Below are 16,417 nucleotides of genomic sequence, written 5' to 3' on the forward strand. Positions count from 1 at the left end.
CTTCCTCGTTTATTGTGAATGTAACCACACACACATACACACCCTATTGTATATATACCACACACAACCTTTTGTAATAAAAATGCATTCCAATGGGGCACTGTGATTGGGTTCAAGTCCGGCCGAAGCCAACTTTGCCTTTCTTCCCGCCGAGGTCGATAAAATAAAGTGTACCAGGCTAGTACTGGCAGTCTAACAGACTCCCCTCGAAACTTGAGTACTGATAGGATCGTCAGAGCATCGGGAAAATGCCTTGCGGTATTTGTTTCGGTTCTTTATATTCCAAGATTAACTTTGCCTTTCATCGTTTCGGGATTGATAAAATAAAATACAGGTCAAACACCGGTGTCGAAGGTATTATCTAACTCGCCTCCCCTCCAAATCACTGCTAAATTAGAAACCATTATCGTTATTAAGTTAGCGAGCTGACAGAACATTTAGCACGCCAAGCGGCATTTCGTCCGATTACGTTCTTAGTTCAAAATCCGCCGAGATCGACATCCTTTCGGGGTCAATAAAATATCAGCCAAGTACTGGAATCGATGTAATCGAATCCCGTCCCCCGCCCCACCAAAACTGCTGGTCTTACGCTTACAGTACAAAGAATTATTATTATACGTTTATCTCATTTCACTCTTTTTCCTTTCTTTGCCTTCATCTTTTATGTAAGCCCCAACACAAATTCTGTAAATTATATTTTTAATGTCCCCGTCATCTGAGATTCTTGTGGGAAACAAATCATTATTATAAAGTAGCAAGTATAAGGGTAGCTGTAAGCGGTTCCCCCACTGCTTTAAATTTGGGGCCTTGCGTCTAGGTAAGAAATCAATTATGTTCGTGACTCTTAAATACGATGGTGCCATTTGATTTTAAATCAAACAGAGAATACGTTTCTCCAGCTTTATACTCACTACCACCACCAACCTCTTTCAATCAGCTCTAAATCGAACATATCCATGATCAAAGACGTTCCAACCAGGAACACTGTCTTTATTATAATATAACAGACTACACTGTCTGCCAAATATATCTATCTTAGTAGGGTGTGTACTTTCAGGGCGACTTGGTTGCTGCTTTTTCTAGCATGTCTAACGCCCCACACCGGGAGAATAGATTTCGTCGGTTCACCAGTTATTTTTAATGGAATGTAATTAATATAATAACAGGAGACAGAAAGGAATTTTTATTTTTATACACGGGTTTCAATGCACAAACGAGAGAGAGAGAGAGAGAGAGGAAAAAAGACTACACGTATTATAATTCCACTCAGATCTAGAATGTTTTAGGAATACTAAATCGATCGCAATGCTTGATCGGTACTTTGTACATGCTGAGTTTATATATATATATATATGCATACATACACACACACACCGTCAGAGCTATTTGACTGGATTACTATTACTTTGGATGCATGAACGAAATAAATTACTTGCCATGAATATATATATATATATATATATATATATATATATATATGCACACGCGCAGAGGGAGTGTATAATCAGTTACAGTGAAACTGAAACCAAGAGTTATATTGTTTCCTGAACAGAAAAGTAAAAACAATTTCTGTGAAATATTTCTTTTACATACACTTAAAACTATATCCAAAACTATATCCAGTGTAAATATTAATTGACAATTTTAATTTGGTGTGAATACATATATATGTGTGTGTGTGTGTGAGTAGTATGAGAGAGATCATTATTGTAAGCTGGACATAAAAGTAATAAATATTTTATTTTGAAATAATCTTTCGATTAACACTGTCTGTAGTGTAATTATTCATTTGAAATATATATTTCTCAATGTAATATCGAATTTGTACGAATTCTTCGTGTACCGTTAATATCAACTTATTTCTCACATAGTATTTCTTTTTTTTTTAATATATTTATAGTTCAAAGATTGAAATAATATTTCTATTTCTTTTGCAATTTTATGATACGGTAAGAGGAGTGTCCTAATAATTGGTATTTTTAGGAAAGAAGAGGAACAAACATAAATCTAGGATTCAGTATCATTAAAATTGTCTAGATGGTTATAGGGTTAATTCAAGTACCTTGCTTGCTGTGAATGACCAACCTTAATTAATTAAAAGGGGTTTTGATAGATGACAGGAGAGGAGATAAAGAAACGAAGGTGATCATATATAGAAAGGAGAATATATCCAATATTGATCAGGTTATAAATCGCTTATAGTAAGAGGAGTGTCCTAATAATTGGTATTTTTATGAAAGAAGAGGAGCAAACATAAATCTAGGATTCACTATCATAAAATAGTCTCGTTGGTTATTAAGGGTTAAATGAAGTACCTTGCTTGCTGTGTTTGGCAACCTTAATTAAAAGGGGTTTTGATAGATGACAGGAGAGAAGATAAAGAAACGAAGGTGATCGTAAATAGAAAGGAGAATATATCCAATATTGATCAGGTTATAAATCGTTCATAGTTCGAAGCGATTTTCTACCTAAAATCCATCAGCTCCAAGTCTGTAAAACTAACGAGGAAAAAAAAAAGAGAGAGAGAGAGAGGTTTCATACAAGAGGTGTGATAGGGGGAAAAACAAGCAGAAATACAAACGAAAACATATTTGAAATTGGTCAGATTAGAAAGAGGAAAGCTGGAAGTAAATTCCTACCGATCTGACTTGATGACATCTGCTCCAAGTCTGTTAATAAGCTGACAAACGATGCCAGCTCGCTCGACATAATTCAGTAATATTTTCGAAAATCGCCATGTGTCGTTGATTGATCGTATTCAACTGCAGAATTATTTCACTCTAACATCTTTCGTCTTACTCTGAAGAGGATTTCTGCACGGCGGGGACTTCTGCCGATTCAAATTTAAAATAAATTAAATAGAAAATTATTTCTCACTCATGTTTCTTTTATTTCTTCAGAAAAAATGTATTAATAAATAAAATGTTCCGCTTTTATTTTTTTTTCAGAAAATATTATATAAATAAATATAAATAAATAATCTCTTTTATTATATCGTTTATTCTTTTTTTATCTTTTTACTTGTTTCAGTCATTGGACTGCAGCCAAGCTGGGGCACTACCTTGAAGGGTGTTAGTTGAATAAATCGACCTCAATTTTTTTTAAGGTCTGGTACTTATTCTATTAGTTTCTTTTGCCTGACTGCTAAGTCATGGGAACATAAGCAAATCGGCAGTGGTTGTCAAGCAGTTGAAGAACAAACACAAGGACACACTCACACACATACACACACATATATATGACAGGCTTCCACACAGTTTCCATTAACCAAATTCACTCACAAGACTACGATCAGTGCACAGTTATTGTACAGTGTGTCTTTAAAGTCTGGATACATAGACAATCTCATTAACTAATATATTTTTTTTTACCTATATATGTTATATATATTTTACATATATATCTTATATATTACATTTTACCTATATATATTTTCTCATTGAAAATCACAGATGCAACATGCTTGATGGAACACATAAAGAGTGAATGTGCTCAAATTGATGACATTTGTGGAGTTATTACTTTGGGTTCATGTAGATCTTGCAAAGCACATTGACCTTTGCATCATAAATGGTGAAAATCATAGTGAAGATGTTATCTGTTAATATTCCAATTACTCTTTTACTTTTTTCAGTCATTTGACTGCGGCCATGCTGGAGCACCGCCTTTAGTCGAGCAAATTAACCCCAGGACTTAGTCTTTGTGAGCCTAGTACTTATTCTATCGGTCTCTTTTGCCGAACTGCTAAGTTACGGGGACGTAAACACACCAGCATCAGTTGTCAAGCGATGTTGGGGGGGGGGGACAAACACAGACACACAAACATATGCACACACACATACATATATACATATACATATATATACGACGGGCTTCTTTCAGTTTCTGTCTACCAAATCCACTCACAAGGCTTTGGTCAGCTCAAGGCTATAGTAGAAGACACTTGCCCAAGGTGCCACGCAGTGGGACTGAACCCGGGACTAGAGAGGTATGAAGATATGGGAATAAGTACTGAAGGCTGATCTCAAGATGCTGATCCTTGGAAAGGAGATAACAAAAGACTGATTGGTGATTCTCTGTGCTTAAGAACCCATCAATCATTGCAAAAAATTATATCCTAATATCCTAAAAGTATTCTATTTATGCTTGCAATCCATCCTGTCTCATCAAACATTCTCCACATCTCATTCCCTTAATTCCCATTTCTCCTTCACTCCTCTATCTATGTCAGTACTCAGCAGCTGTAATCCCCTGTGAGCAGAATCAGCACCTTTCTTTGCACAATCATTAGCCTTGTAGTTGTGGGTGGGGCCCCTTAGTCTCCTGGCAACCAATATTTTTAGATCCTGTCCACCACTGCTTCTATCTCTCTCACATAGATGGGAAAAGAGGAGTGGAAATGACGTTTTGAGTATGGCTCTTCATCAGAAAGGGAGAAAAGTCCAGAGGGGAGGAAGGAGCAGACAATTCAAGAAAAGCACTAAGTGTGCGTGTATGTGTGCGTATGTGTGTGTGTGTGTTTGTCTCCTACCGCTGATTGACAATCGGTGCCGGTTTGTTTATGTCACCGTAACTTAGTGGCTTGGCAAAAATAAAAATCCCTGATAGAATAAGTACCAGGCTTTAAAAATATGATAAGTACTAGGATCGATTCATTTTACTAAAAATTCTTCAAAGCGGTGCCCCTGCATGGTCGCGATCTAATGCCTGAAACAAGTAAGAGAAAAAAAAGATAAATGTGATTCACATAACGATCCTAATTTCGTAAATTTACTGCTTGTCAAGTGCTGTACTATAGTAACATCTATGACATCACTTCCTGGATGTGGTCCTTGCGAGCCACGCACGTGTTATTTTATTTCAGTCTGGCGATAATTGATAATTAGGAATTAACGCCACTACTTCACATCTGTACAGGCATCAATATACTCCTGCTTATTTATTGATAACGGATTCCATCGATCTGTCAGAATGGTATTGCCGTTGATTGTGTACGTACTAAATTATCATTTATCTCATGTTTTATTGCAGAGTACCCGAGCAAAAATAATGTCTTTAAGAACGAAAATTATGTTATTTTCTTTCTAAAAATTTGATTTATTAATTGTTTAGATTTTTAAAGAGTGAAAATGCAATTATAAAAGTAAAGTAAATTTATATACACACTTTAAATGCCATCAAAACATTCATACGTGGTTATATTTATGGACCTAGTGACCATTTGGAATGAAGACGTTGAAGCATTAATCTTAAGACAACCGATTTTTGGTTTGTTTACGTCCCCGTACCTTGTCGGTTCGGCAAAAGAGACTGATAGAATAAGTACAGGGCTTTAAAAAAAGTACTCGGATCGATTTGTTCGACTGAAATCCTTCAAAGCAGTACCCCAGCATGGCCGTATCGAATGATCGAAACGAGTATAAGATAAATGCTGACAGTCGTTTTAATATATGATTTTGGATGAGGTAAAGAATACGCACACCACTCGTTTTCGACCTAACCCTAACCACCGGGTGTACGTATTCTTTACCTTTGCCATCATTTTCAAAGAATTCGTTTAGAAACTATGAACCATACGATAGAATTTATGATGAAAGTGGCTACAAGTTGAAGGAAACAAGGCAAAATTATGGCGATGTTTGTCACAAGAATATCCGAAAGAGTAGAGGCGCAATGGCCCAGTGGTTAGGGCAGCGGACTCGCGGTTTCGATTCCCAGACCGGGCGCTGTGAGTGTTTATTGAGCGAAAACACCTAAAGCTCCACGAGGCTCCGGCAGGGGATGGTGGCGAACCCTGCTGTACTCTTCCACCACAACTTTCTCTCACTCTTTCTTCCTGTTTCTGTTGTACCTGTATTTCAAAGGTTGAAAGTCGATATCCGCAGAATTTGAACTCCGAACACGAAAGAAAACGTCGCTAAGCATTCTGTCCAACATGCTAACGATCCTTACAAGCTCACGGGCCTTATTAATAGTAGTTGTAAAATGAATATTGTAAATTGATTTTCGTCCCTCCCCTCTTTTGTAGACCTACCAAGACCCAGAAAGGGAAACGAACCTTGGAACGAAGAGAACCAAAAATCTTTGAAAATACCAAAGTGGCCATGATTATCAAAGGAGGGAACACGAGTGAAACTGTCACTAAAGCTTTGAGAGATATCGTAAGTGTTGTTGTTCTTGTGTAGTCTTTCAGGTCTCCTCAGACCATGCAAATCTCTTGGCATATGCGATACACTAATTTATAAGATACACCTCAATTTTGCTAGACCCCTGGTTGTGTGGTAAGTAGCTTGCTTACAACCACATGGTTCCGGGTTCAGTCCCACTGCGTGGCACCTTGGGCAAGTGTCTTCTACTATAGCCTCGGGCCGACCAAAGCCTTGTGAGTGGATTTGGTAGACAGAAACTGAAAGAAGCCCGTCGTATATATGTATATATATATATATATATATATATATATATATGTATGTGTGTGTATTTGTCCCCCCAACTTCGCTTGACAACCGATGCTGGTGTGTGTGTTTACATCCCCGTAACTTAGTGGTTCGGCAAAAGAGACCGATAGAATAAGTACTAGGCTTCTAATGAATAAGTCCTGGGGGTCAATTTGCTCGACTAAAGGCGGTGCTCCAGCATGGCCACAGTCAAATGACTGAAACAAGTAAAAGAGAGAGTATCCCATGAATGGATATTGGTTGGGCAGAATTTGTTGCAAGAGATTTTTTTATTGTAGTAGGATGCCCTTCCTGTCACCAATCCTCACTTGTTTCCAAGTAAGGTAATATTTTCCCATGGCTGGACATGATTCCAGGGAGGACTGGAAATGAACAACCTTGTTTGTCGGATGATGATACTCGTATGTATAAAAGTAGCTGTGCTGGTACCATGTAAAAAGCATCCAGTACACTCTGTAAAGTGGTTGGCATTAGAAAGGACCTCCAGCTGTAGAAACCATGCCAGAGCATTTTCAAGTTCTGTTAATGCTGATGAATCTGTTGTGTTATTCTTCTTTTGTTTTTGTAGTTGGTTTGCAAGATTTTTTATGTGAATTTGTGTATTGAAACAAACCTTGTGTCTTGAGTGGGTCATTACACAAATGCATTGGTTCGGTATCACCTCTTTATTGTTAGTCAATTGGTTAAATGTCTAACCAACTAACTAATCAATTGTTTGTTTAATGTACTAGTTAAATGATCAATTGGTTGTTTGTTAGTCAAAGTAGCTTTTGTTACTATTTGCAACCTTCCCAGTGATTTCCCTCTTTCTCCAAGGTCTGCCTTGGTTTAACCAGTACATTAAACAAATGGTTAGCTATTTAACCAATTAACTAACAATGAAGATTATTTTGTTACGATTATTTCTACATATATTCTATAGAAATTATAGCCAGCACTGATCTTGGTATTGTCTCATAAAAAACATTTAATATACTTCATAGTATATTATAGTTGCATAACGAAATATTATGTACCTACAAATCATTAGTATTAGCAATGAAGTGATATTGAACCAGTGCTTGTGTTATTATTGTTGTAATGACCCTCCCAAGAACCAAGATTCATAATATTGTTCTTTAATTAATTTTTTTTTTATGCAGTATGTCTTGAAGAAACCCAATGCAGTCATGTACAAAAGGTATGTGATTTTTAAAAAGTCTTTTTTAGTCTTTGCTGGTTTTTACATCCATTTTTAATTTCTTCGAGTGATTAGGGAATGGGTTTTTTTTTTTTTTCTTCTAATTAACTTTTATTCTCCAATTAGTCTCATTGGACTGTAGCCATACTGAGACACCCCTTCTATGATATAATTGATTATAGATATGGCTGCGTGGTTTAAGAAGTCTGCTTTCCAAACATATTGTAGCTCCATGATTGATTCCACTGCTCAGTTCCTTGACTCAGGAAAGTTGAGTCAACCAAGAAAATAATGAAGAATTTAGTTAAATAACTGTTATTATTAATCTTGGGCACATGGCTTAGTGGTTAGAGTATTCAGCTCACAGTTGTAAGGGCATGAATTTGATTCCTGGCAGAGCATTTGTATACTTGAGCAAGACACTTGATTTCATGTTGCTCCAGTCCACTCAGCTGACAAAAATGAGGTGCACCTGTACTTCTGTAGAGTGCTTAGCTACTTGCATGCTAATTTCACAAGAAGGCTGTTCTGTTGATCAGATTGTTTCAACATTTTAGCATTTAAGCTGGCCACATCAGGCTTCAAACCTACCATACAATATCATTCAGTAAATATACAATTACATAAACAATTTCAAAGCCATGAGATAATGCATGTTTAATTCAAAACAACGTGATCTGAATTCTAGAGTCTTGTATCATTGAACTAAGAGCAGTTTCAGGTGGATGGAGGGCAAAGTTGACCTCAGCGGAATTTGAACTCAGAACGTAGCAACGGGCAAAAATACTGCTAAACTTTTGATCCTGCTCGTCATTAATGATAATAATAAGACAAGATTTTGTGTGGTATTCTTTTACTTGTTTCAGTTATTTGACTGCGGCCATGCTGGAGCACCACCTTTTAATGTAAAGACAGAAGAAATAACCGCTAAGCATTTCGCCCAGCGTGCTAACGTTTCTGCCAGCTAATGATTCTATTAACTTGCCTCCTTAATATTTGTTTCCGTAAATTGCAAATTACATGAAGGAAGAAAAATAGAGAAAAATTGGAATAAACAAATGTTTTTCTGGAGGAAATTCCTGTATTTGAAGTATTTATATATTTTTGGTATTAGATTATACATGTAATAATAATAGTAATAATGTTTAATTATTTTTGTTTTCTTAGGAAAAATATTATTCGGCCATTTGAGAGTGAAAATTCTTTGGTAAGTACCGGAAATTTTAGAGATTCTTTTAGAGTTTCGTAATATTTTGTTTGATTTATGGAAATTATCCAAGTATAATTGGTGCAGGAAATGGCTGTGCAGATAGGAAGCTTGGTTTGTAACTATGTGGTTTTGAGTTCAGTCCCACTTCACCTTGGGCATGTTTCTTCTATTATAGCCCTGGGCTAACCAATGCCATGTGAGTGAATTTCGTTGATGATGAAAATTGTCTAGAAGCCCATTGTGTGTGTGTGTGTGTATATATATTTATACACACATATATTGATAAGTAGACAGATATATCATCATCGTCGTCATTTAATGCTGGTATGGATTGGACGGTTTGACAGAATCTGATGTGTCTAAGTGATTATGATATATATGTAGATAAAGATGTGTGTGTTTCTTTGTGATTGGCCCCACCATTGTTGTTTGACAACTGGTCCTCGTTTGATTACGTCCCCATTACTTAGTAATTTTGCACACACATAGATCATAGCAGACAAGAATAGTCTGTCATGGGCACCAGAACTCCCATATCGCATGATTTCAGTCTATTGGAAATCAGTGTGAGGTATCTGGTTACCACATACCAGTCAAATCTTGCTACTATGATATATAAAGCATCAGCATCTTTTTAGACTCTGAAGTCGCAAATAGCCAGCAAGTTTATTAAAAATTAGTTATTTGTCATGACACCTCTCCCACTGATGATTTCCAATTGAATGAAATCATGTGAAGTTGGAGTTCCAGTGCCCATGACAGGCAATTCTCGTCTGCTATGGTCTATGTGTGTCCTTTTAGACACCAAGTGCCTGAATGAAAAGATTTCTCGATGTTAATAACAAGCATGCAATGTTTTAACAAGACACCCATTGGTTATAAAGATCAGCTTTTTGTATTAACTCTTTAGCATTCAGATTATTCTGTTGCAAGTGAAGGCGCAATGGCCCAGTGTTTAGGGCAGCGGACTCGTGGTCATAGGATCTCGGTTTCGATTCCCAGACCGGGCATTGTGAGTGTTTATTGAGCGAAAACACCTAAAGCTCCACGAGGCTCCGGCAGGGGATGGTGGCGAACCCTACTGTACTCTTCCACCACAACTTTCTCTCACTCTTACTTCCTGTTTCTGTTGTGCCTGTAATTCAAAGGGTCAGCCTTGTCACACTGTCACGCTGAATATCCCTGAGAACTACGTTAAGGGTACACGTGTCTGTGGAGTGCTCAGCCACTTGCACGTTAATTCACGTTAATTTCACGAGCAGGCTGTTCCGTTGATCGGATCAACTGGAACCCTCAACGTCGTAAGCGATGGAGTGCCAACACGTTTTGGATTGATCATGCAGTATCTCGTGGCTTTGAGATTTCAATGATGTGATTGTTTAGTTTTAGAATGACATTGTAGGGTAAGGTATAAGAGGCCAGATCTGGCTGGCTTGGACAAAAACAGCTAGAATATTTTGGCCAGTTTAAATGCTAAAGGATTAACACTACTTCCAATGCTAATAATTCATTTTATTATGTCTTTATTTAACTTCAATTATTTTTTAATCTATTTTTATTATTTTTAATTTCAGGATTTTTTTTCTGCCAGATCTGATGCTTCCTTGTTTATGTTTGGTTCACATTCCAAGAAAAAACCTGCAAATTTAGTCATTGGTAAAGAATTAATCTATTGTTATTTATTACTTCCAAGATAACCTGTGTATGTGTGTTTATTGATTCTTCAGAAAAATACCGTTCGCCATATTTGATCCTTTCTTTTTATATTTGCATCCTTAAGGTCGATTTTTTGATCATCATGTGATGGACATGATAGAATTAGGAATTGAAGAGTTCAAATCAATGATGGATGAGAAGGTAAATATATGAATTTGTTTTATTTATCTTTGAGGAAGTTAAGTTTGTGGTAGTTCTGAAGCCCCTTTGGTAAAAGATATACATGCAAGACATGTGTTTTTGCAATTTCTGTCTACCAAATTTCATTCGACTATCATAGAAGGCATTTTGGCTGAAGGCATACTGTGCATTGAGATTGAAACCCTTGACCCTTTTAATGGCAACCCACCTGAAAAAGCACCTGCTACACTCTGTAAAGTAGTTGCCATTAGGAAGGGCATCCAACTATAGAAAACAAGCGAAATCAGACTGGAACCTGGTGCAGTTCCGCTCACCAGCTCTGATCAAACCGTCCAATTCATGCCAACATGGAAAATGACATTAAATGATGAATATGATACTTGATGGACTTTGACACAGTTTCCTTCAACCATATTCACTCACAAGGCTTTGGTTGATGCAGAGCTATAGTAGACAGCCCCAGCCACAATTTAGGACTGAACCCAAAACTATGTTGGGATGCAAACTTTTTACCACACAGCCTATTGGTTTATTGATTAATTAATAAAACTGAACCAAGCCTAAACTAATACGTGTGTTTTATTGGTAAAATGATGGCACTCTCTGAAGTACAGTAATATCAACACTTGCTTATACTGCAAAATTCTTGCAAAACAAATTCAAAAATGATGATTTGATGCCAACTTAATGTGGCAGTCCCAGGAAAGGGAAGAGTGCTTCTGCTATTTAGCTCCAAGAAACACCATCTGGATGCTGATTTTGTTGGGTGGAGGTGCTTATCATCCCTGTTTGAAAACTTGAGGACACAGAATGCTTGTGTCACGTAACCAACTAGAAAGGGTGTTTCTTGGAGCTAAATAGCAGTAGCACTCTTCAATGCAATATTTCTAAAATTCAAAATTGAAATGTAATAAGGAAAAAAAAAAATCAACTGATTTTTAAAAAAAACTATTTCTTCTTTTGCAGAGTTCCAAAGTCTCTTTGGGAACCAAGCCATGTCTTTTATTTGCTGGAGATCCATTTGAACAAGATGCTGATTATGTACGATTAAAGAATTTATTTATTGGTAAGTTGTTGTATTGATGATGGTGATGGCCTCTTTTTATTTTTATATCGATTCAATATTTCAAATATTTGACAGGCCTGGCTATTTAGTTAATAAGTTAGTTTTGCACCTATGTGGCGTCTGGGTTCAATCCAGCTGTGTAACATCTTGGGCCTTATGCATGCAGGGGGAGGAAAGGGTGCAGTTTGAGGCAGTAACATTATTCTTTTACTTGTTTCAGTCATTTGACTGCAGCCATGCTGGAGCACCATTTTAAAGGGTTTTAATCAAAGAAATCGACCCTAGGACGTATTCTTTGTAAGCCTAGTACTTATTCTATCGGTTCCTTTTGCCGAACTGCTAGGTTACTGGAATGTGAACTCACCAACATCAGTTGTCAAGCGATGGTGGGGAGACAGACACAAAGACATACACACTTACAAATATATATATATATATATATATCCAAAGTTTTAAATTTTTACATTTAAGAGAGAGATTTGACGCTAATATCCATATCAATGTAATTTATTCCAATGTCAACATTTCTGTATAAAGCTATATTTGACCGTCAAGTTTAAGTCAAACATATAAGTTGCCATACACGTCTTCGGGGAATAATCTTTTAGAACAAACAAACAAATAAATAAATCAAACAAAAAATCAAAATTTGGAGATCAATACCGTATTTCTAGATTTCGTCCATATTTAAATTTACCGTTAAATGGCTCGTTACTATTTCTGCCCCTTTATATATATATATACGTCTACCAAATGCACTCACAAGGCTTATGGTTAATATTTCCATTCTTTATCTTTTATTACAGACTTCTTTCGTGGTGCTGTTGTTGATAATGTACGTCTGGCAGGGTTGGAACACGTTATCATGTTCGTTGCAGCAGACGGCAAGATTTACATGCGGAATTATAAGTAAGTCATTTTTATATATGTATACAAAAGCCCTGCTCTCTCCCCTATTTTTTTTTTTTTTAAAGTTACGTTAGCTACAGTGTGTTTGGTAAGGTATTGAACTACTGATGCTAGCATATTGTAGCTGTTTAGCCCATGGTCAGTTGTGTTCAAATAAACCTTTGCTCAAAAATGTTCCCCCCCCCCCTCATCCATTTTTTTCTAATGGCAAAGTTATTAGAATCAAATAGAGTATTTTGCAAAACTTTTTTCAATTCACTTCACTATGAGTTCAAATTCTACTGGGATCATTTTTCATCAGTCATTATTGTCATCAACTCCTGGACATTATTGTCTGAAGTCCTAGAATTCATGGGGCTAGTTACCTGGTTTCCGTGGTGCATAAATGACCAAGATTACAACAGCACCTCTGAATGAAATGCCAGCCCTTTGCAGAGTTGTTCATTTGCTGCTCAGTGAAATGATGCAATGTGAAATGAAAAGTTTTGCTCATAAACACAACACACCTTCCTGTCAGGGAATTGAAACCACTATCTTGCAATTGTGACTGCAGCATCCTAACTACTTGGTTAGTCACCTTCACTTTTCATTATTCCAGGTTTAGTAAATAGCCCAAATTGGTGACATTGTCAGTGTTTTTTTTTTCTTCTTTATTCTTTTATTTGTTTCAGTCATTTGACTGCGGCCATGCTGGAGCACCGCCTTTAGTCAAGCAAATTGACCCCAGGACTTATTGTTTGGAAGCCTTGTAATTGGTCTCTTTTGCCGAACTGCTAAGATATGGGGACGTTAACACACTAGCATTGGTTGTCGGTTTTGGTTGGCCCGAGGATATAGTAGAAGACACTTGCCCAAGGTGCCATGCAGTGGGACTGCATTAAAGCATGTAATATTAGCACAACTTCACAGATAAAACCCAGGATGATTTTTGTTTGAAACTTGGTATCATGTAAAAAGCACTGGTGCTGGTGCCACATAAAAAAGCAGTGGTGATAGTGTCACACAAAAAGCACTTCAATAAATCAACAATTGATCTTATATGATGTTTAATATGCATTATTTTGTGTGTGTGTGTGTGTGTGTGTTCACACACAAACACATATATATTTAACTTGAGTACATTTTTTTCTCCTGCTTTATTTCTAGAATAACACTGAAGAAGTCTGGTTGCCGCACTCCTTATATTGAACTCTCTGACATGGGACCATCATTTGAGTTTGTTCTCCGGCGCACAAAACTGGCAACAGATGCCTTATTTAAACGTGCTTGCAAGCATCCAAGGGCTGCAAAGGTTTGTCCTACTATTTGTCATCATCATCATCGTTATCATCTTCCTGCTGTCATCTGTGCCTGTCTCGGCATCGCTGACTTGTGGAGTTTTGTCAAGCAGTTGTCATCATAAGTAGAATGGATCTGTCTATTGGCCAAGTCCATCATGAAGGTTACCTTGCTGCTTTAATGGAGCCAGGATTGTTTAACAGTATTCCTCTGTGTGGTGGTCATAGCAAAAATGGTTGTGTAGTAGAGACTTTCTTCTTTGGCTAAGACCACATTGATTTTGTTTCAAATTCCACTTGGAAAGGATGATTGAGGATGGAGAGGAGTGTGCTGTCCTCCTGTTAGTTTGATGAAAGATCAATGAGAGTTTGTAAGAATAAACAGGTCTGTGCTCAGTAAGTGTCTGTAGGCTAGGGAACAACAGCTATGTAGTGGCTGCTTACTCTTGGTATGTGATGTTCATCATTGTCATCACCATTTAACATCCTCCGTCCATGTTAGCATGGGTTGGACGGTTTGACAGGAGCTGGTCAAGCAGAAGCCTGCACCATACTAGAGTGGGCTGAGTGCTTTTTACATGGCACTTTGAAATTTAGTTTCGACAATCTTCCTCTCTGGGGTCTCTGACATTTTTCTATCCTCTGTTTACCAGTTTGCTCTTATCTTTTTCCGTCTTTGATTTTTCTGTAAACTTGGACACTTTTTGTAACTTGTCTCTGTAATATCCCTTCATCAGTCACTCTTCTGGTAGTAATAATAATAATAAAAAAATCTGGGCATAGCAGGGTAGCTCTGCAAATTTAATATATATTAGAATCATTATGTAATATTGCTTTTTAATTCTTCCTTTTTCAGGTCCAGAAGAGGAAAAATATAGCACATGATGCCTTCCGCAATAAAACTGGCCGAATTCATATGGAAAGACAAGACTACAGCAAATTACAAACACGCAAAGTCAAAGCGTACAAAGCCAGGAAGATTGTTGAGAAGAAGAAAAAGAGAGTTTCAACTGAAAATTAAAAGTTCAAGAGAAAATCTTAATAAATTTTGTAAATATATTGTCACTTTCTTGGTTTCCGTTCTTTCAGACACAGTACATTTGAACACATAAATACAGACTGGCCCGAGGCTATAGTAGAAGACACTTGCCCAAAGTGCCACGTAGTGGGACTGAACCCAGAACCATGTGGTTAGTAAGCTAGCTACTTACCACACAGCCACTCCTGCGCCTATATATATATGATTGAGTGAATGATCAAAATACATTTAGTTGGAGTTACATGTTATTTAATAACACAAAATCATGTGGTTGTAAAGTAAATTTCTCACAACCTCAACTCTGAAAATAGAGATATGGTTTATGAGATATCATGTGAGATTTAGTGTAGCAGCTGTTGGTTTATCTCTTCTCCCATACAACCAATCATCTAATGGAGATAGGTGATTGATATTTTTAATTACTTGATACAAAAATGTGGCCCAATAAATCGCTATTGTTTACTTCTAGATCAGTCCTGATCAAATAGATTTATAATGGAAGGAATTCTGGCCGTAACTATCCTCTCCTTTTTTGTATTTCCGTGACTGACTTTGTTATCCAATCTATCCTGCTTTTATGCGTAACAGAAGCAATATTAGTTTAAAATAGCCATCTGTGTATTATATTTAATGCAGATACTTCACAGAAAGCTAAATAAACTGTTGTATTTATCTGGATTATAACACCTCTGTTGAATGTACTGTGTTAAATAACACATATATATTAGTAACACATGAAAATTGTCCAGCAGTGGTAGTAGTCAGAATGTTTGATGTGTGGGATGAATACTACAGTTAATTTGGCTTTTTCTGATGTATTTGCATTAAGTATGATACATAAGTGACGGTCTTATACTTTATTTAACCCTTTAACTGTGAAATTAAATTCCATCATTATTTCAGTAATTAAAATATAGAATTGGTATTTTTTGTTATTCATGTCTCAATAAACTTGACATATCTTATGTAAAATAATTCTGTTCATGACATTCCTCAACAAAAGATTGGTATATAAAACTACTTTCTGCAGTTGAAAGTAATGAAATTTTGAGTGAATCTGATTTCAGCAATAAAAGGGTTAAGATGAAGGTAGAAGTCATTTGAGGGAGGTTTGGTTGATATTTCTTGTAGGGAAATACATAGTTCCCATTGCCTGTACATGGTTACCTGACCTGTTAGAAATAACAACTGAATTGTCCACAAATCACAGTAAGGAAGGACACTGGATGTTGTATTCCTTGCTACATTTATGTCTCTTAAGAAAAAGTGGGAGAATGATCACTACTAGAAACCTGTGATCATAGGTATGTTGGATCAGTACTAGCCTGGGGTTAAACACCACCACTACTAACATCTTGAGTCAATAAAGGGCCATCTATGTGGTTACGTGACTTGCTAGAAATAACAACCAAGTCTCCAAGTTA

General features: G+C 36.7%; 2 protein-coding genes across 22 annotated transcripts in view; one reads left to right on the forward strand and one right to left on the reverse strand.

Annotated features, from left to right (window-relative positions):
- The window catches only part of LOC106877601 (ubiquitin carboxyl-terminal hydrolase 45), a 78,282-nt gene extending 75,539 nt beyond the window's left edge, over positions 1 to 2,743 (reverse strand). For all 21 annotated transcript variants that reach the window (XR_016238006.1, XR_016238005.1, XR_016238004.1 and 18 more), the window contains exon 1: positions 2,640 to 2,743. The gene's annotated coding sequence lies outside the window, so the exon portion shown is untranslated. The remainder of the gene's footprint in view (positions 1 to 2,639) is intronic.
- A 2,065-nt stretch (positions 2,744 to 4,808) lies between these two features.
- LOC106877602 (ribosome production factor 2 homolog) lies at positions 4,809 to 15,016 on the forward strand. Its single transcript, XM_014926547.3, has 10 exons — positions 4,809 to 4,991; positions 6,029 to 6,161; positions 7,598 to 7,635; positions 8,803 to 8,842; positions 10,420 to 10,501; positions 10,626 to 10,702; positions 11,669 to 11,768; positions 12,575 to 12,677; positions 13,824 to 13,968; positions 14,811 to 15,016. The coding sequence occupies exons 1-10, from the start codon at positions 4,972 to 4,974 to the stop codon at positions 14,973 to 14,975; spliced, it is 903 nt and encodes a 300-aa protein (XP_014782033.1). The 5' UTR covers positions 4,809 to 4,971; the 3' UTR covers positions 14,976 to 15,016.
- The last annotated feature ends 1,401 nt before the right edge of the window (positions 15,017 to 16,417 follow it).

Source organism: Octopus bimaculoides, chromosome 22 (assembly GCF_046866305.1).
Source record: "Octopus bimaculoides isolate indiv1 chromosome 22, ASM4686630v1, whole genome shotgun sequence".
NCBI classification, from domain to species: Eukaryota; Metazoa; Mollusca; class Cephalopoda; order Octopoda; family Octopodidae; genus Octopus; species Octopus bimaculoides.

What these genes read in the sequence shown, in the direction of transcription:
- LOC106877602 (XM_014926547.3), top strand. Translation starts at nt 4,972, where the DNA reads ATGGTATTGCCGTTGATTGT. An exon ending in ATGGTATTGCCGTTGATTGT is followed by an intron (nt 4,992 to 6,028) that starts GTACGTACTAAA and finishes CCTCTTTTGTAG; the next exon opens with ACCTACCAAGACCCAGAAAG. An exon ending in TTGAGAGTGAAAATTCTTTG is followed by an intron (nt 8,843 to 10,419) that starts GTAAGTACCGGA and finishes TTTTAATTTCAG; the next exon opens with GATTTTTTTTCTGCCAGATC.